This window comes from Andrena cerasifolii, chromosome 11, assembly GCF_050908995.1.
Source record: "Andrena cerasifolii isolate SP2316 chromosome 11, iyAndCera1_principal, whole genome shotgun sequence".
Lineage (NCBI taxonomy): Eukaryota > Metazoa > Arthropoda > Insecta > Hymenoptera > Andrenidae > Andrena > Andrena cerasifolii.
In genome coordinates, this window is record NC_135128.1 from 6,053,162 (window position 1) to 6,075,435 (window position 22,274).

The following is a 22,274-nucleotide window of genomic DNA, read 5'->3' on the forward strand; positions in this document are numbered from 1 at the left end:
TGCGCGGACAAACATAAAAAAAAAATACATACGGGTCGAATCTAAAATCTTCTCCTTTTTGAAGTCGGTTAAAAAGTGAATATTTTTAATTTTCGGTTTTAAATTTGTAATTAAATTAGCACTACAAAATGGGTAAAAAAAAGGCAAGAAGGGTATATTTTTCTTTACCATCATCCCAAAGTTGCCCCTCCCCCCTGGAAGAAAGTCTCCAAACGCTCTTGTTTGAAATGAAATCGACAAACGATGGCAACTGCACCCTATAACTTTCAAACATTTATTCTCCCCCCTGTGTCCAGCATGTCGCAGTTCATTTATATTTCCTCCACCTGTTTCTCACGGCGTAGCAAAAAGGAAGACGGAATTAGGGGAGAAAGAGACGCAACGTTATCAATGAAAACATGATTGCTCGGTCGTACCCTCGACAATTAGAATAACAACACCTACTTCATTCTGATGAATTTCTCGGGTCTCGTGCAACGCCTGGAGAAAAATAAGTGGGGGAACCGGCTGAGCCGGGGCCCGACTCGTGCGGCTCTCGGAGCGGGGAAGTTCGACACTCCTGGTCTACACGATCATAATCAAGTTCTATGTAACGGCAATGATTGTGGTATCGCTTTTCGCGGGCTTCAGGCAGAGGAAATTTGTCTATCGTATATGGTTGCCATACGATTATACCTCATTGTTTCCGTTCACAATGTCCTACATCCAGCAAGCCATTGCTTTAACGTATTGCTCGTTTTTCACTGTCCACATTTACTGCCAGTTCGAGATACTCGGGCATCGTCTGATTTCAGCTGAGAAGGGGATGCCTCGGCGAGTCAGTGCGCGCGTCTTCACGACCATGTATACAAGTTGGCTCCACAGTCTTCCTCATACGAATTAATGATAGGTCTTCGAAGAATTGCTACCCTTGCGTAAGTGAGAACTTTAGAGTTCCACGATCATTCCAGATTCGCGGCGATGGTGAACAAAGGATTTGCAGTTATTCTATTTTGTCAGACCCTGATGAGTATGCCCACGATATGCTTCGGGTTTTATCAACTGACGCAACAAGACTTGGGCTCGAGATTCGTCCAGGTGGCCCTCTACTCGTTTAACATTTTCATACAGATATTCTACTGCTGTCACCCATCTACCGCGCTGAATTGCCACCAACTGTCTCACATCACTTTCTTATTTCATTAGAGTTAAGTCGATACAGTTCCTCGAATACTCAATGAAATATCGTCAACCTTTTCTCTTCATTTCCCCGTGGAAATGTAAGGCATAAGAAAACAGCGTAGGGGAACGTGGGGTGCAGTTGTGAATGCCATCGAAGAGCAACGTTCTGCATAAAAAAATGATTGCATAGATTGTGCGGTCGCATACTCGATAATTACGGTAATAGTATGGCCTGCGCCCCCGCGGAGGAATGTTCGGGGAGAAGGAATTGAATTATGTGGAGGGGTAGAAGAGATATCGACATTCTATAGCCGTCAGTGATAATTGAAACTCTATTCAGAAAGGAGCATAATCGAGACGACAAACTGTCCTCTGTTCTGTGCACACGGTTCGCAACTCAGCAATAAGCACCAGAGGTGACGCTTCTCTCGTTTCGTTCAGGAATTTCTTCAATCTATGAGGAACACACGAGGCACCTGCTATGTCAAAGTTTATGAAAAAGTGATACGGGTAGAATTTCTGTGAAATCGACGATGCAGATATTACGGCGGTTGTGTATACTTCTGACGGTGTGCGGCTTTTCGCGACCACCCACCTGGACGTCTAAGTCTAAAAGATTCCTGTACGACGTTTACACGATCTGCGTGTTTATGGTGCTGTACGCGTTGGTTGTTTTCGAACTTTTGGACCTAGTTCTTGTCGTTGACAACCAGGACGATTTTAGTGACAATTTCTACGTAACGCTATCAATGTTCGTCACCTGTATCAAGATGTGGAATTTGTTATTCACCCGACGGAACATCGCGCTCTTATTCGAGACTCTGCAAGAGGAGCCTTTCTTGCCGCTGGACACCGAGGAGATGGAAATTCGATCGAGGTTCGACGGAATAACGGAGTAAGCCTGGATATATTTGCAACGCGAGTGGTTCGTTAGTTAAATATTTTGCATTGCATTTTTACAATTATTACAATTTTTAAAGGCGTCATATTGGAAATTTAGTTAAGGGGTCGTTCCGGTTAGCGCGCCGAAGATTCAGCGATTTTCCGGAATTTAGTGCGACGAAAATAATTATAGTAATGGAGTAAAACTTTTTTCTATTTATTAAACTACATTTCTACTGTAAATAAAAAATATCTATATATATATAATTCAAATCAAATACCACTGATAATCACTATTTCTCTGGAACCACTGATGCAATGACTATGAAATTTGGTAGGTAAGTTTCTCTTGGGCCCTAGGTGCTCGCTAAGAAATATTTTTAAAAAACTCCCTCCGCTTCGCCGACAAACCATATATAATCTATATATATAAAATTCATATCCAGTATCACTGATAATCACTATTTCTCTGGAACCACTGATCTAATGACTATGAAATTTGGTAGGTAAGTTTCTCTTGGGCCCTAGGTGCTCGCTAAGAAATATTTTTAAAAAAAACTCCCTCCCCTTCACCGAAAAACCATGTACATATAATATAATATATATATAGGTTATGTACGTTTTACGACAGACCGGAGCGCGGTTCGCGCCTTGACCGCGGGGCGGCCACAAGCGCCGCAGGCGTACTCGCGGGCGAAAATTTGACGGGACCAAGGTATTAAGGCCGCTGCGAACGAAATCGAGAGCTCTCGTAGCACCGGAGGCTTAGCCCAGTTACTTAGAAATTTTTTACATTTATTATGTTTCCCTTCTCGGACTACAATTAGTGATTTATTTTTAAAATTAGCAAAATGGCGGGCAAATATGCAAGAAAAATGTTTTTTCGGCTTTTTTCTTTTGCTATTTTCGACTTTAAATGAAAGTGCTTGGTTGTAGTCCCTGTGAGAGTTACAGGTGTGCAAAATAAGCAGTAAAATTTATAAAGCAATTTCGGTTCGATAGATTTTGAGATTTTATCTTCACGATGTGCACAAATGACGTTTCGAGAAAAACGCATTCAAAGCTTTCATCTATAGAGGCCGAACCACCACTACAGTCCTCACAAAATGCCTGTGTAGAAGCTAAAATAATCTGAATTTTTCCATGAAAATTTAACAGTACATTCTTGAGGATATATACTTTCGAAAAATGTTTAAAAAAAATCCATTTTTTCAACCCGCCTAACCGGAATGACCCCTTAAGAAAATATTACGTAAGACGCTACCTCACTCCCCCTTTCCCCCTTGTAAGAAAACGTAAGAAATTCGCGACACCTTCCCGCCTCAAAACGCCTTACGTAACTTTAAGACTACCCCTAATAATTATTTAATTATTTAGTATTATTTAGTATATCCCTAATAATTAAATAATATTAAATAATTATTAGAGGTAATCTTAAAAGCCTTACGTAATTAAATAAGTATTAGGGGTAGCCTTAAAATTACATAAGGCTTTTTGAGGCGGGAAGGTGTCGCGAATTTCTTACGTTTTCTTACAAGGGGAGGAGATAAATTTTCGACATGACGCCTTTAGAAAAATTTTAATAATTGTAAAACTGCAATGTAAAAAATATTACTTAAGGACGGAGGAGGAGGTTGGAATATAAAATCTTACGAATTCTTATGCTTGTGGAGGAAGGGCGTAAGAAACCCCCAAAACTACCCTTGCTTATTTTAAAACTGCCCTTTACCCGCTGTGGTTACAACATCGCAGGTTTGTTACAGATGGAACACGATCGCCTACATGATCTTAATCGAATCCTGCATGCTGTTCATGTTCGTGGCGTCACTTTTCACAGACCTCGAGAGCAGAAAATTAACGCTCCGTGTCTGGCTGCCGTACGACCACACGTCCACGCTTGGGTTTACCCTTACTTACGTTCATCAAGTAATGGGTGCAACGGTCTGCTCCCTTTCGACCGTAGCTTGCGACAGTTTGTTCAGCAGTCTTTTGATTCACATTTACACTCAGTTCGAGATACTCGGCCACCGTCTGCGAAATATCGAATCGGACGGGACTGACTCCGTGAGACTGTGCGCTCATCATCACAAAGAAATATACAAGTTGGTTCCCCAGCTCCGTAGAGACTTAGCGGCAGAATTAAAATAGCGCGGGAACGCGTTGCCTGATTTAATATCTTCATTTAAAATTGCAACAGCGAAAGATCCGCGGAAAAGTTAACGCAAACATTCGACAACAGTGTTCAACGCGGAATTGATTTCTTTTCTTACAGATTCGCCGCGATGGTGAACGAAGAGTTTAAGACGATCATGTTCGTGCAATTCCTGACGAGCACGTCGACAATATGCTTCGATCTTTACCGGATCATGCAAAAGGATTCGGACTCGAGACTGGTAGATATAGCGTTCTACGCCTCGTGTACGCTCACACAGATATTTTACTACTGTTGGTACGGAAACGAAGTGAAGCTGAAGGTTCATTACTACGACAAAAGATATTGCATTTCCGATCGAAAGCGCGAGGTGTCACGTAAAACCTCTCCTGTTTCCAGAGCCTCGAAATCCCTGACATGATATTCGCGAGTAACTGGACCTCGCTCAGTAACAGCTCTAAGAAGATCCTCTTGATGATCATGAAGCGCGCTATGGAGCCCGTCGAATTTACCAGCTATTACCTCGTGTCCATGTGTCTTGAATCTTTCAAGGCTGTCAGTACGAAGCAAATTGCACTTCTTCAACACACGGTGATTCACTAAAAGCTTGGAGTTGCACTTCATATTTGTTGCAGCTGCTCAAAACCTCTTACTCAGCGTTCAACCTGCTTCAACAAACTAAGTGATGATACAACTGACGTGGACTATTCTCATCGTAGGAAGAAGAGATGATTTAATTAATACGTTTGGAAGAACACAGTTTCTGGATGTGAGGAGGAAGAAGAACTCAGTAGAGAGACTTTCAAAATACACAGGTTTATATGAAACCTTGTAAATAGTAATCACTTTCACTAAAAGCTGTCGACCTTATGCCCTTCCTTCGTTCGTTCATGCTTCACCTTTTTTCATGGGATAAGATTGTAGACGACGATCGTCAATAAATATTTCACATGACCGAAGAGCTACAAGAAGAGAGCAGCGCCTGATACTATTTAAATATTCATTCTCCTTCATCTGTGGGGAAGATTTACAGGACTCAGTTTCTCCTTCAGCCCTTTTATTTCGCGCAATTTGTTGCCCATACGTTTTATCCAGTTCGGTCGCGAAACGCAACCCTCGGCAAGGGGCTGCGGTGGAGAACGGTGTGTAAAAAATGCAACGCTATTACCGGAAGCAGTTACATATGTCGCGTGGTTCCATTGCCGGTAACCACAATGATAATACAGTAAGGGTCTCGCAGGGGAAGGGTCAGGGAGGAAGCTAAGCCAGTTAGGCGGAGCGCAAGAAACATCGATATTCCATGACTGTCGGTGATACCTGAAACATTACGCACAATTTTGCTTATCCACTGTTCCGTGGTGCACCAAAATAGCGAGAAATAGATTTATACCCCTCGTTAATCTTTCCCCGCGGAATCTGGTTAGTGTTCGAAGAGCAAGCTGAGCACCAAATTAAAATTCACCACGAAACTGTAGCCGTGCAATCGCCCCAGACTGAAATTTTCGTCTAACGAGTACGTGGGAATAGAAGAAGCCTCTGTAAGATCGACTATGTATTTGCTACGATGGGTGTACACGTTTCTCACAGCATCCGGCTGCTTGGCGTCGCCTTCTTGGGCGTACCCGTACAAAACGTTTCTGTTCAATGTCTACACCGTTATCGTGGTGATGCTTGTGCACACCCTCATTATCTCTCAAATTCTGGACGCAGTTTTTGTCGTCGATAACGAGGACGACTTCAGTGAAAATTTTTACGTCACAATGCCGATGATCGTCACCAGCTTTAAGCTCTGCAGTTTATTGGCCAGCCGGAGGAATATCGCGATTCTGATCAGTGCTCTCCAAAAGGAGCCGTTCGTGCCAATGAACACTGAGGAGATTGAGATCCAAGTGAGATTTAACAAACTGGCCGAGTACGTTCTTGATTCTGAGCGTTGCCAGCAAAATGCACCGCGACGATAAGAACTTTAGACCGAATTTTCAGGTGGAACGCAATCGGCTACGTTATATCGGTCGAGATGTGCGTGGCGTGGATGTCACTGACAAGATACACCACGGACTTCAAAAGCGAGAAGTTGATAGTACGGGCCTGGCTGCCCTACGACTATTCCACGTCGGTTCCGTTCAATTTCACTTACCTGTATCAGTTCTTTGCCCTGACAGTAGCCTCGTTTGTGAATGTCGCTTGCGACACTCTCTTCGGTGGCCTGCTGATCCACGCTTACTCCCAGTTCGAGATACTTGGACACCGTCTGCAAAATATAAATAGAAATGGAAATAATTATTTGGTGAAAGAGTGCGCTCGCCACCATAGCCACATATACAAGTTGGTATTAACAGCACAGATACAGTTCAGCTAGCGCGACATTTAAGGGAACAGTGTTCTTGTCTAAAAACCATTTCAGATTCACCGCGATGGTGAACAAAGAATTCACGATAATCGTGTTCGTGCAATTTCTGGCCAGTATATCGCTACTGTGCTTCGAGATGTACCGAATCACGCAGCAGAATTTGGGCTCGAGGTTTATGGAAACAGTGCTCTACGGGATTTGCGTGCTGACGCAGATATTTTACTACTGCTGGTTCGGAAACGAAGTGAAACTGAAGGTGTCTACATATTCACAATAGAAGCCTTCCTCGCGGATTAAAACATTAAGACATTATCGTATCGTTTCCGTTCTTAGAGCTTCGAAGTTCCGGACATGATATTCTCCAGTAACTGGATATCGTTGACTACCAATACCAAAAGGATTCTGTTAATGATTATGAGACGTGCAACTATACCAGTGGAAATTACCAGCGGCAATATCGTGCCTATGAACCTCGAGGCATTCAAAACCGTGAGTAGCAGATACATTTCTATTTTTTTTTAGGTGATTCTGATTCATTAGGGGGTATTCTCGTTTGGAGGGACAATCTGTTCTCTTTAGGGATGATGCACAACAAAATTTCGCAATTTTTACCGGTAAGCATTATCCACACGTATTTACTAACATTTTAGTAAGTTGTGAACAAAAATTTCAGGAATGTATTATAATAATTAATGGAGATATGGGTTTTTTTCAAAACGGTGTTTTTCATGACGGTACACGCGATATCTCAACTTCTAGTGGGCCAATCTGGTCCATCTTTTTCGTACACCTTCAGAAAACATATAATTCTAGCCAGTAGCAGAATCAAGACGAAATAGTTTTTTTTTACAATTTTAAGGCCGTTTAAAGACGCAAAAAACACGGTAAAGATGAGTTTTAAATTCAAAGTCCCGCCAGTTTGTGAATTTTTAATTTATTTTCATAAATCTGCTACCGGCTATAGCCACGCTCTTACTGATGAAGAATCCTTTTGGTTTTTTTGTTTCGGATCAGCGGAACAGCCGGAATCGTGTGTACCATGAGGCAACTTGTTTTTGCAGACGCTTTACGAGATAATCCATATCCCCATTAATTATTGTTTACAAGGTGAAATGTTAATAAATACGCGTAGGCGATGTTCATCGGTGAAAACTATGTAGTTTTTTTGTGCATCGCCCCTAAAGAAAGGCAAAAAATTGGTCTTCTAGAAGAGAATACCCCCTTAAGGGGTTATACCTAGTCAGGCGGCCGAAAAGAGGCGAATGTTTGTGAATTATTTTTGAAGAAGCGGAAGCATATATTTTCACAAAACTTTTTGCGCTTAAAAGAGCAACATTTAAAGAACATTTGGTAATTTTTTCGTAGAAAAATATTTACGTTTATTATAAAGTAACAACCGACATCCAAGAAGCATTTTAAAAATTTGGTTTTGCGGTGGGCACTGCCATTCAGAACCAGATTATCTAAAATCAAAAAACAAACAAGATTTCGTTAGTATAGTAATGTGTCTTGCAATTAACTGAGGGAATTTCCAAAATATTAATTTAAAACAAAATGGCGGCTATTTAAAGTTGAAATCCTGATTTTTTCGTGCAAAAATCCCGGGAAAAAATCATGATTTCAACTAATAACCCCTTAAGGGGACTAGACAGTCGAAAATTCGATTTTTTATTGCATTTTCCGAAAGTACTATCTTTTCTGAATAAAATACCGCTTGGTTTATAGTAAAATTCGCAAAATTGAAGATTTGGCAGTTAAAAACGTCAAGCGGCAACCTGTAGCGTTGGCTTTGTCCATTCGAGATTTTCATAAAAAAATTAAGAAGTCACCGCATTTTGGTAACGCACAAACAAATGATGGTGGCATTTCATTAAGAAAAGATAGTACTTTCGGAAAATGCAATAAAAAAAATTGATTAGCCTAGTCCTCTTAAAGGCATCAAATCGAAGAAAATAAAGTAAATAATTGAACGTATCAAATGTTTGTTGCAGCTACTCAGATCAGCTTACTCGGCGTACACCGTGCTTTAACAATAAATGCCAAACACAGTGAAACAAACGTGGGGACCATTTTCCTTCGTAGGAGAAACAGCGAACGTAGGGACTCTGGAAAATGGACACGGAAGAGGGAAGCGTGCGTGAGAAGTATAACAGAGTGTGTACAGGTGAAATGTTTAGTATGAGTAGAAATAAATTTTCGTCGAACCTTCTAACCCTCCTATGGTGCCGATTACTTCTGCCTAGCCCGTAATATCTACCTTTGCCTTGTGCACGAAGCGAAATTACCAGCGACAATCTATTTCACATAAACGAGGTACCACACGATAGGAGGAACGGAGATATTAAGTGCATCCACCAATTACACTAGAAACTGTTTAATGCAACACTTAGCGCGAGTTCTAATAAATTCTGATTTAATCTACCGACATTCTTGTGGCACAGATTCCCTGATCATTCGGCGAATCTTTTACTTCTGTCCCATTTTTATCAAAGCTGATTACCACCCACTCAATTAAACGTAGAAGCTTGCAAGCAGAAGACAACCAACTACCCACTTAAAATTGTGAGGCGTTATTCGGTTGGTCGTCGAAGCTAAATACCTTTAAATAAATTCTCGGGACTTTCTCCAACTATTTAGTCAAATGACACATCTACTGTACTTACGTACGTACATTGTAACTTGCGAATTCTGACGTTCTCTTTGTGAAATCACTAACACGGTTATACCGAGTGGTAACTATATAATTAACTATTGACGGATGATAGCCAAACACGACCGACAGTTCGTTAACGGTATAACATGCAGTACTCACTGACTCAACAACACTAAAATCCAAAGGCTCGCCGCTAGAGTCAGCCGCACGCACCATAAACACAACCGACTACTGTGACCGCGGGCAACAGACTGCCGCTACCTGACAACCCCCCGTTTATCGTATATTAATTGTCGCGGCGGAGGCAACCGGCGTAGGCGAACGTCGAGTATTACCCGCTTCCAATATATGTATGTAGGGTTGGCATTGGCGGGGGTGGGCGGAACTGAGTAGCGACACTCTAGTGGATAATAAAAGTGTATATTTAATTAAAAAAAACAAAAAGGAATGCAAAGCTTCTCGCAACATGGCTTGGTGAGGACTGACTACCGACAAACGCCACCGCTTTCGGGAACGTTCTTGAAAACAAACCCCATCGCACGCCAGGTGCTTCACATGCGGTCGCAGACTTCGACGCCCGCTTATTCCGCGATCATTCATGCATATTTGACCCTTCTTCGTTTACGACTGGTATGCATATTTCAAATATTAGCAATGCTTCTCATCACGCGATTCTTACGTTGCGGCAGCGAAGAGGGAAGAACAGGGAGACGTACGCTGACACCAGTCGAGAGAGGACTCGCGTTTAAATAATTTAACCGCGGAATAATTTTCCCTGGACGGAAGTCACCATGGGATAATCGTTGTTCTGCGTATCAGGAGGGAAGGGGAGATGGGGACACGAGAAAATAATAGTAGCATGAGATAAGGTCTGAGGAAAAATCGTTAAAAACGAAGGCAGGGAGTCGAATAAAGATTTAGAGGGAATTTTACATCGAGCGAGCTGCGCCTGGCGTGCAGCGACATTTCTATCCGTATAAATAAACAAGCGGGGCAAATGCACGGTGCTCGAGTTTCTGTAAAAATTACGACAAAGTGGATATAAGGAAGCAGTCTTTTTTTAAAAGCTGTACAAGTGCCCTTCATTCAGGGAATTAGATAGTAGGAGGGAGGATGCACAAGCTTTCTCTGTCTTTCGCTCTGCTTACGTACAGCGGATTCTGGAGGCCGACGACATGGCCAGTTTGTTCCCTCAAATACTGGCTGTACAACGCGTATTCAGTGGTCATGGTTTTAATACTGTACACGTTCACGTTCTGCGCGATGGTCGACTCCGTGACCAGCAAGGATCTGAAGACCATGACCGACAAGTTTTCCCTGTTCATCTCGGTGTTCGGTGTCTGCTTCAAGGTTGCCAATCTGTTCCTTAAGCGTGAAAAGATTATAGGCATGGTTAACGTTCTGTTAAAGGGCAATTGCGTTCCGAGGGACGAGCAGGAGGCAATTATACAGCGGAAGTTCGATGACTATGCGAGGTCTCCGTTTAAGTTTTGTTTTTAAGCAGCAGAGTAACACGCATTCTTAGAACTTCTCGTTTTGCTTCCCCTCTTACGTTAAGGGAGGAGTCATATTTTGCGGGCTAAAAACATAGCAATATTTGGGAATTTTTTTTTAAGAAACTAGCACTTCGATTCATCTGAAATTTGGATCGTGTTTTTATGCATCCTCGAAGAAGTTGCAGTTTTTTTTTTATTCATTTTTAATACTAAATATAGGAGTTATGCATCAAGCCGCGCAAAACTCGTCGCCTGCTGGTGTGCAGGATGTTTACCTTCCAGGTAATCTGGAACAGCAAAATGAAACGGCGTTTTATTTTGTACATATGTAGCTTCAATTTGATGAAAGAGAACAACGCTAAGTTCTACCTACACTTCTTTTGTTTCGTAAGAAAATTGGCGCAAAATGGGATAGCAGAAATTAAATGTTCAAAGCTTTCAGTTTGAAAATTCTCCATACTGTTGAATAATTTTTTTTGTTTTTTGCTGGTTCATGAATTTCAAGCTACATATGTACAAAATAAAACGCCGTTCAATTTTTCTGCTTCAGATTACCTGGTAGATTAATATCATGCACACCAATGGACGACGAATTTTGCGCGGCGCGATGGTCAATCATGCATAACTATTATATTTATGGTTAAAAATTAATAAAAAAAAACCTGCAGGTTCTTCGAACATGCATCAAAGCATGCTCCAAATTTCAGATGAATGGAATCGCTGGTTTCTTAAAAAAAAAATCCTCGATTTTACTATGTTTTTAGCCCAAAGAAGTGGATTCCCCCCTTAAACAGTGGACCGTTATCCGAGTGTTTGTTGCAGAAAACTGACGATATACTGCGAAATTCTCAACGAAGCGGCCGCATGGTTCGTAACTGTGGGGCAATTCGAAAAGATCCTAAGCACCAGGACACTGCCCGCGTTTGATTGGGTGCCGTACAATATGTCCTCGAATGAATTGTACATTATGTCCGTACTGCACCAGACGATCGCCTTGATGATGTGCGCGAACGCCAGCGTGTCCAACGAGACGCTGATCGCTGGTCTGATGATCCAAGTTGGTGCTCAATTCGAGATATTCTGCCATCGAGCACAGATATTGCCGGTTTCGTTGATGCTGGCGGAAAGAGAGAGCACGTCTGAGGCAGACTTCAAGAACAGAAGGAAACGAATCCTTGGGGAGTTTATCGAGCACCACCTCGAAGTTTACAAGTAATTGGAACCTCCTTCGAGAACCTAGAAAATTTATTTCCCTCTGATGTTACACCAACGACTCGATTTACGAATTCAGATGCGTCCGTGTGACGATTTGGTTCCAGGTTTGCGCGCACCGTGAACACGATTTTCCAGTACATGATTTTCCTTCAATTCTCCATCAGCTCGACAGTGTTGTGCCTGACCATTTACAAAACATCGTCGATGGACTCATTTGACGTGGACATGATTGGGAACTTCTCCTACTTGTGCTGCATGCTCATGCAGGTGTATTTGTACTGCTGGTTTGGTAACGAGGTGACGTTGAAGGTTGGCACCGAACTTCCTTCCCTTCAATCACTGTACCACTGTGCGCTGTCCTAAATTCAATCTCGCCGATGATCGGGATCAGGAAATTCTGAAAAAAATTTGAACCGCGGTGTATGTTCGTTTCATTTAGACATAGTTTATGAACGAATAACATTTCTAGAGTACGAAAGCGGGCGACGCTATTTACGAAATGGACTGGACGGTGCTCCCTGTCAATGTAATGAAGGATTTATTGATAATCATGACGAGAACTAAGAGAACCCTTCAAATGTCGAGTGGTCACGTCGTCACTTTGTCTACAGGTTCCTTCATGTCGGTTAGTACAGTGCAAATTTTACGTATTGTTTACGTTTCATGAGGAAAAGAATGGGTCAAGGAATCTAGAAGTAGGAAAGAAACGATTTACTTTAATTTCAGCAAGGACTCTAGAAATACGAAATGAACTTACCGAATAATTTTACCAATTTTTCTTGGCTTCTCCAAACCAATTTCTCTCGTATTTCAAAAATTCCTTCTTCCATCTTGCATTTTAGAGAAGTCTATAACTATTGCGCGTTGCAGATCATGAAAATTACATACTCGTCGTACAACATTTTGAAAGACTCGTCGTAGAAATAAGAGCCCTCGTCACTGCAGATCGTCATTTTCGCAGACGTACAACCGAACGAGGAACTAACAACGCACAGCGCACATACACGGCATCCGTTTACGCGGCATCACGTATTGATGCAGAAGTTCGGCACATTCACGGTTTGTAGACGGTTTTTTCGAATCAGTTGTTCTGCAATATCAAGGAGCGTGAACGCGTTATAGCAATGATGTTTCTATACAGACGATTTATAAAACGGAGGAGGAATAGAATTCAATGGGTTCACCCAATAAACATTTATTAATAATAAAAGGGTATCATTATTATATACTTACTTATTTCACGGTGCTTTTAATAGTTACTGTGCAATTAATGATTTTAAATCAGTTATTGCCGCCTGAGCGACTGCGGGAAACGCCAGCGGATAACGAAAGTCCCGCATCTGAAGCGCCCGCTGCAGATTAAAAAACGCGTTTCAGGAACATCTCTACATAGTACATACGTATAAATTAAAGTCCCCGGTAGGCGTCTGGTTGTTTGCTCGGGTTAATTTCGCGAACCACTGGGCGGATTATTCTTCATCGAATCGGTATGGCAGTGGCACCAATGGATTCCTTATGTTTTCCCATGAAAATCGTACCAAATATAATGTAAATCGGACTACTTTTAACGAAGCTAATTTTACATTATGCAAATCAAATTTTCATGTATCTTCCTTAATTATGGTCGGAATTATGTCGTTTTTGGGGGCTATTCTCGTCGGGAAAACATAAAGCCACGTATTTACCTGCGCATTCGTCTCGAATATGCATTCGGCGCGCATCGATTTTTTGCTCGTTCGGAGCGCAGCGCGCGTTCGCCGCGCATTCGGCGCGCGTTAGGGGTTGAATGAAATTTGCGGTGTCCATTTCATGGTATTGTGTTTTGACATTTCGGACCTGAATGCGCGCTTTGATGGACCTCCAGCAAGCGGATCGGCCCGAACGCGCGCCGCGCCCCGAACACGCGTCGAACATCGGACCTGACAAAAAATCGGTGCGCGCCGAATGCACATTCGGGGCGAATGCGCAGGTGAATACGCGGCTTAAGGAATCGATTGACGTCACTTTTGCAAAGATCTAATGAGAAATGCAGCACTGAAAATTAGTCACTGCTTAGTGCGCAACATTGTATCGTCCCGCTGGTCTCGAGCATCGAAGGCCCCGACTCTAGCTGGAGAATCACCCTGTATTTACTACGATGGGTATATATATCGACGCGCGTTACGAAGAGTAGCACGTTTCATTTTTTTCAAATTTTTAAATAGCGCCCTACTATTAAAAACTTGTATTTGTTTAGAACGATTGCAAAATAAATGGTCAAAAACTTGTTTTTTTTAAGTGAAATAATTTTTATTCGGTACTCTTATGTCTCCACTGTAAACACCTAAAAGGTAATTTTTATCAGTTTCCTAGTTCAACAGTTATAATTTATTGAAGAAAGGTCAACGCTATACTTCAAACAGCTGTAAGATCCATAATTTTTACAATTTTCAAAAATCCTTCGAGATACGTTTATATATCACTAAATACTACAACGTATCCAAATTTCACCAAAATCCGAAATGTTACTCCGAAAAGTGTCCGATTTCGCAAAGTATAAAGAGAAGTAGAGACAATTATTTGCTAAAAGAATGTGCTCGGCATCATAGTCACATATAAAAGTTGCTAGCTAGCGCAACACTTTTCAGGAAACAGTGTTCTTTTCTAAAACTATTTCAGATTAGCCGCGATGGTGAACAAAGAATTCACACTAATCGTGTTCGCCCAATTTCTGGCCAGTACATCGTTGCTGTGTTTCGAGATGTATCGAATTAGGCAACAGAATTTGTGCTCGAAGTTTATGGAAATAGTGCGGAGATTTGTGTGCTGACGCAGATATTTTACTACTGTTGGTTCGGAAACGAAGTGAAACTGAAGGTGTCTACATTTTCACAATAGAAGCCTTCCTCTTGAATTAAAACATTAAGACATTACGTATCGTTTCCCTTCCTAGAGTTTCAAAGTTCCTGACATGATATTCTCCAGTAACTGGATATCATTGACTACCAATACATACCAAAATGATTCTGTTAATGATTATGAGACTTGCAACTATACCAGTGGAAATTACCAGCGGCAATATCGTGCCTATGAACCTCGAATCATTCGAAACCGTGAGTACCAGATACATTTCTGTTTTCTTAGCTGATTCTGATTCATTAAAGGCATCAAATCGAAGCAAATAGTCTAAACAATTGAACGTATCGAATGTTTGTTGCACCTGGTCAAATCAGCTTACTCGGCGTACACCGTGCCTTAATAATTTATTTATTTAAATGGAATAATGTCAAACACAGTGAAACAAACGTGTTAACCATTTTCCTTCGTCGGGAAAACGGCGATCGCAGGGGCTCCGGGAAATGGAAACGGAAGAGGAAAATGTGCTTGAGAAGTATAACAGAGTAAGTACAGTGAAATGTTTAGTATGAACAGAAATACATTTTTTTTCAACACCTGCATGAAAATGGGTGTTTTTTTTTTACGCCTGCTGAGCGGGAGCAAAATTACCAAATTCAGACGTATTCGCGTTTTCTATTTTTCTCCCAAGGGAAAAAGATTTTACGCGCTTGCGTATTCGCAATTTTTTACTTTGCTCCCCAGGAAACTGGAGTTTGGCGTTACCCTGTGATATGAAGATGCATTTGTTCGACTAATCGTTATCGGTCATGTGTATTTTTTTGCCAATCGCTCAGCAGGCTATCAAAAACACATCTTTCATGCAGGTGTTGAAAAAGGATTCTGCCTCGCGTGAAAAACTTACCGCTCGTCGAAATCGCTTTCTTCTCTCCCTTGTCACGCAATGTACTATTAGTCGAACACGTTAATACTCCTATGGTGACGATTCTTTGCCTCGTGCACGAAGTGAAATTGCCAGCGACAATCTGTGTGACATAAACGAAATACCAAACGATAGGAAAAACCATGATATTAAATGTACCTATCCACCAATTGCACCAGGGCCGGCGGAACCCATTATGCAAGTTATGCGCCGCATAAGTATGTTTTTTAGCGCCCGCCAGCTGAAGGGGGCGCTAAAAAAAACATACATACATCGCACGCTTAGTAATAAAAGAATCCAACTCCCACATAAACAAAATGTAAATATAATTATTTTCTATATTGCACTCCGTAAAGAAAAAACATATTAAATAGAAAACCGGCGCAACAATTTGGGGGCGCCAAAAATTTTCTTGCATAAGGGCGCCAGCCCTGAATTGCACTAAAAATTGTTTAATGCAACACTTACAATTAGCGCGATTCTAATAAATTCTAATTGAATCTACCGACATTCTTGTGGCACAGAATCCCTGATCATTCGGCGAATCTTTTACTTCTGTTCCACTTTTATCAAACTTGATTACCACCCCGTGAATTAAGCGTAGAAGTTTGCAAGCAAAATACCAACAAGCAAGCTGCTTAAAATTAGGAAACGTTATTCGGTTGGTCGTTGAAGCTAAACACCTTTAAATAAATTCTCTGGACTTTTTCCAACTGTTTAGTAGTGTGATACATGTATGTACGTATATTGTCACTCGCGAATACTGACTTTCTCTTTGTGAAATCACTAACACGGTTATACCGAGCGATAACAATATAATTAACTGATGACGGATGACAGCCAAACACGACCGACAGTTCGTTAACAATATAATATGCAGTACTTACTGTTTCAACAACTAGGGCCGTTTCTGGCAGGGGTGCAGAAGGTGCCCCGCACCTGGGCGGCCAAACCTAGGGGCAGCTGCAGGCCGTTTATTACATGTAAAATTTTGATTAATAAGAATAATAATCCAAACTCTTTTCCACGATAACTGTTTAAAATTATGTACGCATAGATATAAAAATAAACACTGCATATTAAATTCTTAATTAAAGAACATTGAATTAATAAGGGCGGCAATATTGTTTTCGCACCTGCGCGGCCAAAACCCAGAAACAGCCCTGTCAGCAACACTGAAATCCAAACGTTCGCCGCTAGTACAGTTAGCCGCACGCACCATAAACACAACCGACTACTGTGACCGCCGGCAACAGACTGCCGCTACCTGACAACCCTCCGTTTATCGTATATTAATTTTCGCGGCGGGGGCAACCGGCGTAGGCGAACGTCGATTCCTGCATTACCCGCTTCCAATATACGTGAATTCGATCCCTCCTCGTTTATTACTGTCGCGGTATACTGTTAAGGGTTACACATTTTAAACGTTAGCAATGTTTATCGCCTCACGACTGTTACTTTGCGACAGCGAAGAGGGAAGTACAGGGAAACGCGCGTTGAGGCTAGTCGAGGCGACTCGCGTTGTAAATAACTTAACCAGCGGAATAATTTTCCCTGAACGGAAGTCACCATGGAATAATCGTCGTTCGGGGAATCGGGCGGGGGGGATACGAGAAAATAATAGTAGCGCGATATAAGGTCTGAGGGAAAATCGTTAGAAACGAAGGGAGGGAGTCGGATAAAGAAAGTAGCGTGATTTAGAGGGACTTTTGCAACAGCGAACTTTAATGTCACTGCGCCAGGGGTGCAGCAACATTTCCATCCGTATAAATAAGCAAGGGAGGCAAATGCACCGTCTTCGAGATTTTTTAAAAAGTACGACAGAGTGGATATAAGGGAGCAGTTTTTTTTTTTGTTTAAAGTTATACGAGCGCCCTTCGTTCGGGGAGTTACAATAGCAGGGAAGAGAATGCACAAGCTTCCTCTGTCTTTCGCTCTGCTCACGTACAGCGGGTTCTGGAGGCCGGAGGAATGGCCAGTTTATTCCCTCAAGTACTGGCTGTACAACGCGTATTCAGTGTTCATGATTTTATTACTGTACACGTTCACGTTCTGCGCGATGGTCGACTCCGTGATCAGCAAGGACCTGAAGACCATGACCGACAAGTTTTCCTTGTTCATCTCGGTGTTCGGTGTCTGCTTCAAGGTCGCCAATCTGTTCCTTAAGCGTGAAAGGATTATAGACCTGGTTAACGTTCTGTCTAAGGAAAATTGCGTTCCGAGGGACGAGCAGGAGGCGATCATACAGCGGAAGTTCGATGCCTACGAGAGGTCTCCGTTTAAGTTTTGCTTTTAACTTTTCATTGGCTTACTCAGTCTGGAGACTGCATGTTTATAATCGAATGGGGGTGGAACTTTTGCTCACCCTCTTACGTTGAACAGTGGACCGTTATCCGAGCGATTGTTGCAGAAAACTGACGATTTACTGCGAAATTCTCAACGAGTCCGCCACGTGGTTCGCAACTGTGGTGCAATTCGACAAGTTCCTAAGCACCAGGACATTGCCCGTGTCTAATTGGGTGCCGTACGACATCTCCTCGAGGAAAGTGCACGTAATGTCTCTGTTGCATCAGACGCTCGGCTTGATGATTTGCGCGAACGCCAGCGTGGCCAACGAGACGCTGATCGCTGGTCTGATGATCCAAGTTGGTGCTCAATTCGAGATATTCTGCCATCGAGCACGAATTCTGCCGGTCTCCTTGATCCAGGCGGAAAAAGAGAGCACGTCTGTGGCGGACCTGAAGAACAGAAGGAAACGAATCCTTGGGGAGTTGGTCGAACACCACCTCGAAGTTTACAAGTGATTGAATAAGAATTTCTCCCTCCCTCAAGAACCTAGAAAATTTATTTCACTCCCAATGTTAGATCAACGATTCGATCCGTGAATTTAGATGCGTCCGTGTGACGATTTGCTTACAGGTTCGCGCACACCATAAACACGGTTTTCCAGTACATGATTTTCCTTCAGTTCTCCATCAGCTCGACAGTGTTGTGCCTGACCATTTACAAAACATCGACAACCGACTCATTTGACGCGGACATCGTTTGGAACTTCTCCTATTTGTGCTGCATGCTCATGCAGGTGTATTTATACTGCTGGTTTGGAAACGAGGTGACGTTGAAGGTTGGCAGCGAACTTCGTTTCCTTGAATCATTGTACCACTGTGCGCTATCCTAAATTCAATCTCATCGACCATTGGGCACAAAGAATTCTGAAACACTTGAACTGCGGCGTGTACTCTTTTCATTTCCACGTGGTTCATGAACGATTAACATTTCCAGAGTACGAAAGCGAGCGACGCTATTTACGAAATGGACTGGACGGTGCTGCCTGTCGATGTAATGAAGGATCTATTGATAATCATGACGAGAACTAAGAGAACCCTGCAAATGTCGAGTGGTCACGTCGTCACTTTGTCCACGGGTTCTTTCATGACCGTTAGTACAATGAAAATTCTACGTATTGTTTTCAGTTTTATGGGTGAAGGAATCTAGAATTACGAAAGAGACTTAACGAATTATTTTACCGATTTGTCTCCGCTTGTCCAACCAGTTTCTCTCGCATTTCAAAAATTCCTTCTTCCATCTTGCATTTTAGAGAAATCTATAACGATTGCGCGTTGCAGATCATGAAAATAACATACTCGTCGTACAACATTTTGACAGACTCCTCGCCGAAATAAGAACCCTCGTCACTGCGGTACGTCATTTTCGCAGACATACAGCTGAACGAGAAATTAACAACATAGGGTAAATGTCCCAATTACTGCCAGTGTCTCTATTACTGCCACTTCATTTATTTTATCTAATAAACACGCAATGTATAAAGAATAGTGTGAAAAAGAATTTATCATAAAATTGGAACTGTTCTTCTTATTATTATAGTACATTCTTTATATGTCTATTTTTTATACGTTACGTTTTTTTTTAAGTGAAATGAATAAAGTGGCAGTAATAGGGACACTGACGGTAAATGGGACAGCTACCCTACCCTTATGATTATCATGAAAACGTTTGTATACCTTTTTGTATCTTAAGCATTACCATGTAACATTTCCATTCTATTCCACTCAATCACAATCACAACAAAGAAATAAAGTCGCGTGATTCATCACTTAAAAAAACGACGTACGGCAAAGAAATGTCACATTGCACCCCGCTCGTCCTGATCGAGGAGTTTGTAGCCTCTTCGAAGCTGAAGGCTCGAGTGAAGATTCGCGTCTGTGGAGAGAAAAATAATTCAACGATCTACCTCCAGACCTTTCCACATTGAAAATTACGTCTAATGATAAGGTTGGATATTTAGCGAGCTGCAGGCATCCTGCAGACAAAATTAAGCGTCGCAGCAGAACACATAATCTTATCGAACAACAGGCCAGAGAGGGGTGCATCGGTAATGAACTTTGTAACGTCAAACGTCCACTAGCAATTGAAGAGAAAACGTAAACGTCTTTGAGACCTGAACTTGCGTCGCACTCTTCAGGGTCTCGCATCTTCTTATGTCTACCATCAGAAGAAGCTCGACTCGCCTAAATCCGACGTTTCAACAACGAGATACAAGGGTGCACTCCTAAACGAGTATACCTCCAAATGAAGAGGAATGCGGCCAATGATGGAGCTCTCTTAATCGCCGAAGGAACAGATAAACAAAGCGTTTAGTGAATCGAAGCAATGGGAGTGACGACAATCTTCAAGCTGCTCACGTACTCGGGTATCTGGAGACCCGTCTCGTGGTCGTCGCGATGTAAAACAGTGGCCTACAACCTCTACTCCTTCTTCGTGGTGTGTATCGGAATCAGCTTCACTATTTCCCAAATGATCAGTAGTGTGAACGTGGACAACGTGGAGGACTTCGTCGAAAACACTTATATGTTGGTCACAGCGTTCTTCGGATGTTGCAAATTAACGAACATATTTATTTACCGCAAACGAATCATTGGCTTGATGAATGTTCTGCTGGAAGAGCCCTGCGCGACTTCGAATGCCGAGGAGTTGGAAATTCAGACGAAGTATGACAAACGAATACGGTCAGTGTTAATTTTATACATCCGCGCAACTATCCGCGACACGGTTCTAAAGTATTAGACACTGCCATAGGAACAATACCCTACAGTACACAGCAATGGTACAGGCATCAGTGGTTACGAGCATTTGCAACTCGTTACTGACCAACTTCGCGAACGACAGGCTAACGTATAGAGCCTGGATACCTTACAATTACTCGTCCAGGATCGCCTTTGGGCTGACGTATGCCCACCAGTTGACGAGTATAGTGTTCCTTTCCATTGCGCATGTTGCAGTCGACGCTCTGTTCTGCGGATTGCTAATGCAGATCTGTTGTCAGTTCGACATCCTCGGGTGTCGGTTGAACCGCTTGAAAACGGATGGCAGAGCTGCTCTGCAGAACTGCGCTCGCCATCATAATTACATTTTCAGGTAATCGCCGGTTCCTCCTAGTAGTTTCGTAGCTGGTGCAAGCGCACTTTCGTTCCAGCTTAGCCAGGACGATAAACCGCACGCTAAACATATCAATTTTCTCGCAATTCTTCGGAGGCTTCCTGGTGCTGTGCCTGAGCTTGTTTCAGCTATTGAAACAAGACGTTCTGAGCAGCGACTTCTTCGCGACGACGTGCTACCTGATCTCGATAATGGTAGAGACGTTTCTTTACTGTTGGTACGGGAACGAAGTGAAACTGAAGGTTCGTCCGACGACCTCCTTTATTAATAAGCTGACGTCTTCGAAGGGACGTTACGTGATACTTTATTACTCGACTTTGCCCGAAAATTAGATTCTTATTTTATAAAAGAAAAAAAAAATTTTCTCTCAGTTTTTTGTGAAAATATTTATCTGCATTAACCAGGAATAATGTGCGGAGGTACATTTCGTGACCTCAGAGTTTACAGTTCGAAAGTTTTTAGGCGACAGACAACGCACACACAAACATACGATACACTTTCTGCTTTATAGTACAAGGTTGGTTTTCAGAGCGTCGATTTGGCGGATACGATCTTTCAAACCGATTGGATAGAGCTGAACAAAGACGCGAAGACGATCCTACTGATCGTGATGAGTCGTACAAGATCTGCCATCCAGCTCGAGAGCGCGCACGTGATGACGGTGAACATTGACTTCTTCGTGATCGTCAGTAACGTACATTTACATTCTTTCAGGGACGGTTGCGCGAATACACTGAACCAAACGTTTATTGTTCCTGTCCGTCTGATTGTAGCTAGTTAAAAGCTCCTACTCGTTGTATAACGTGTTACAAAGCTCTTGAAAATAGAAACGAACGAGGGGAACAGTCGGGAGGATCATAGGAGGATCGTAACCCAGCGCTTTCGTTGTCCGTGGTTACGCACTGGTCCACAACGTTCCAACGTAATAAATGAAATCTAGCGACAAACGTGTGTGACTTCTCCCCCGAATGCATCGAGTAATTCGACCCAATTCGCTGGTGACGAGCGCGACAGGCCCGGGGCGACCACGGGGATATTAATCGGCGTTAACGCGCGGTTCCAAATCGATCCGTTAGTCTGAAGATCGCTGGATCCAGCGGTGCCCCCCCATTGGAAGGTGAGAGAAATTTTCGAGGAGGCGCGAGCAGAAA

At 42.4% G+C, this 22,274-nt stretch overlaps 3 protein-coding genes and 1 long non-coding RNA gene across 5 annotated transcripts; 3 read left to right on the top strand and 1 right to left on the bottom strand.

Moving 5' to 3' along the window:
- The first annotated feature begins 1,590 nt into the window (after window positions 1-1,590).
- Window positions 1,591-13,801, top strand: LOC143374904 (uncharacterized). Its single transcript, XM_076823454.1, has 14 exons — window positions 1,591-2,056; window positions 3,807-4,145; window positions 4,316-4,517; window positions 4,595-4,750; window positions 4,831-4,877; window positions 5,688-6,107; window positions 6,179-6,520; window positions 6,600-6,801; window positions 6,879-7,034; window positions 10,297-10,673; window positions 11,517-11,906; window positions 12,014-12,218; window positions 12,379-12,534; window positions 12,780-13,801. Exons 1-14 carry the CDS (start codon window positions 1,695-1,697, stop codon window positions 12,828-12,830), a joined length of 3,405 nt encoding a protein of 1,134 aa, XP_076679569.1. The 5' UTR covers window positions 1,591-1,694; the 3' UTR covers window positions 12,831-13,801.
- On the bottom strand, window positions 4,334-9,520 carry LOC143374774 (uncharacterized). The gene is made up of 3 exons (XR_013086742.1): window positions 9,358-9,520; window positions 6,333-6,446; window positions 4,334-5,322 (listed from the first exon to the last, which is right to left on the bottom strand). It is a non-coding gene; the product is annotated as an uncharacterized LOC143374774 (long non-coding RNA).
- A 3,537-nt stretch (window positions 13,802-17,338) lies between the features above and the next one.
- LOC143374769 (odorant receptor Or1) lies at window positions 17,339-19,465 on the top strand. Its single transcript, XM_076823198.1, has 5 exons — window positions 17,339-17,937; window positions 18,077-18,466; window positions 18,586-18,790; window positions 18,949-19,104; window positions 19,293-19,465. The coding sequence occupies exons 1-5, from the start codon at window positions 17,576-17,578 to the stop codon at window positions 19,347-19,349; spliced, it is 1,170 nt and encodes a 389-aa protein (XP_076679313.1). The 5' UTR covers window positions 17,339-17,575; the 3' UTR covers window positions 19,350-19,465.
- A 780-nt stretch (window positions 19,466-20,245) lies between these two features.
- Window positions 20,246-22,147, top strand: LOC143374770 (odorant receptor 94b). Of its 2 annotated transcripts, XM_076823200.1 has the most exons (5): window positions 20,246-20,693; window positions 20,764-21,102; window positions 21,161-21,365; window positions 21,653-21,808; window positions 21,897-22,147. In XM_076823200.1, exons 1-5 carry the CDS (start codon window positions 20,338-20,340, stop codon window positions 21,942-21,944), a joined length of 1,104 nt encoding a protein of 367 aa, XP_076679315.1. In that variant the 5' UTR covers window positions 20,246-20,337; the 3' UTR covers window positions 21,945-22,147. The 2 variants fall into 2 exon arrangements, with proteins under 2 accessions (XP_076679315.1, XP_076679314.1); XM_076823199.1 differs by having other exon boundaries at window positions 21,653-22,147.
- Window positions 22,148-22,274: the final 127 nt, after the last annotated feature.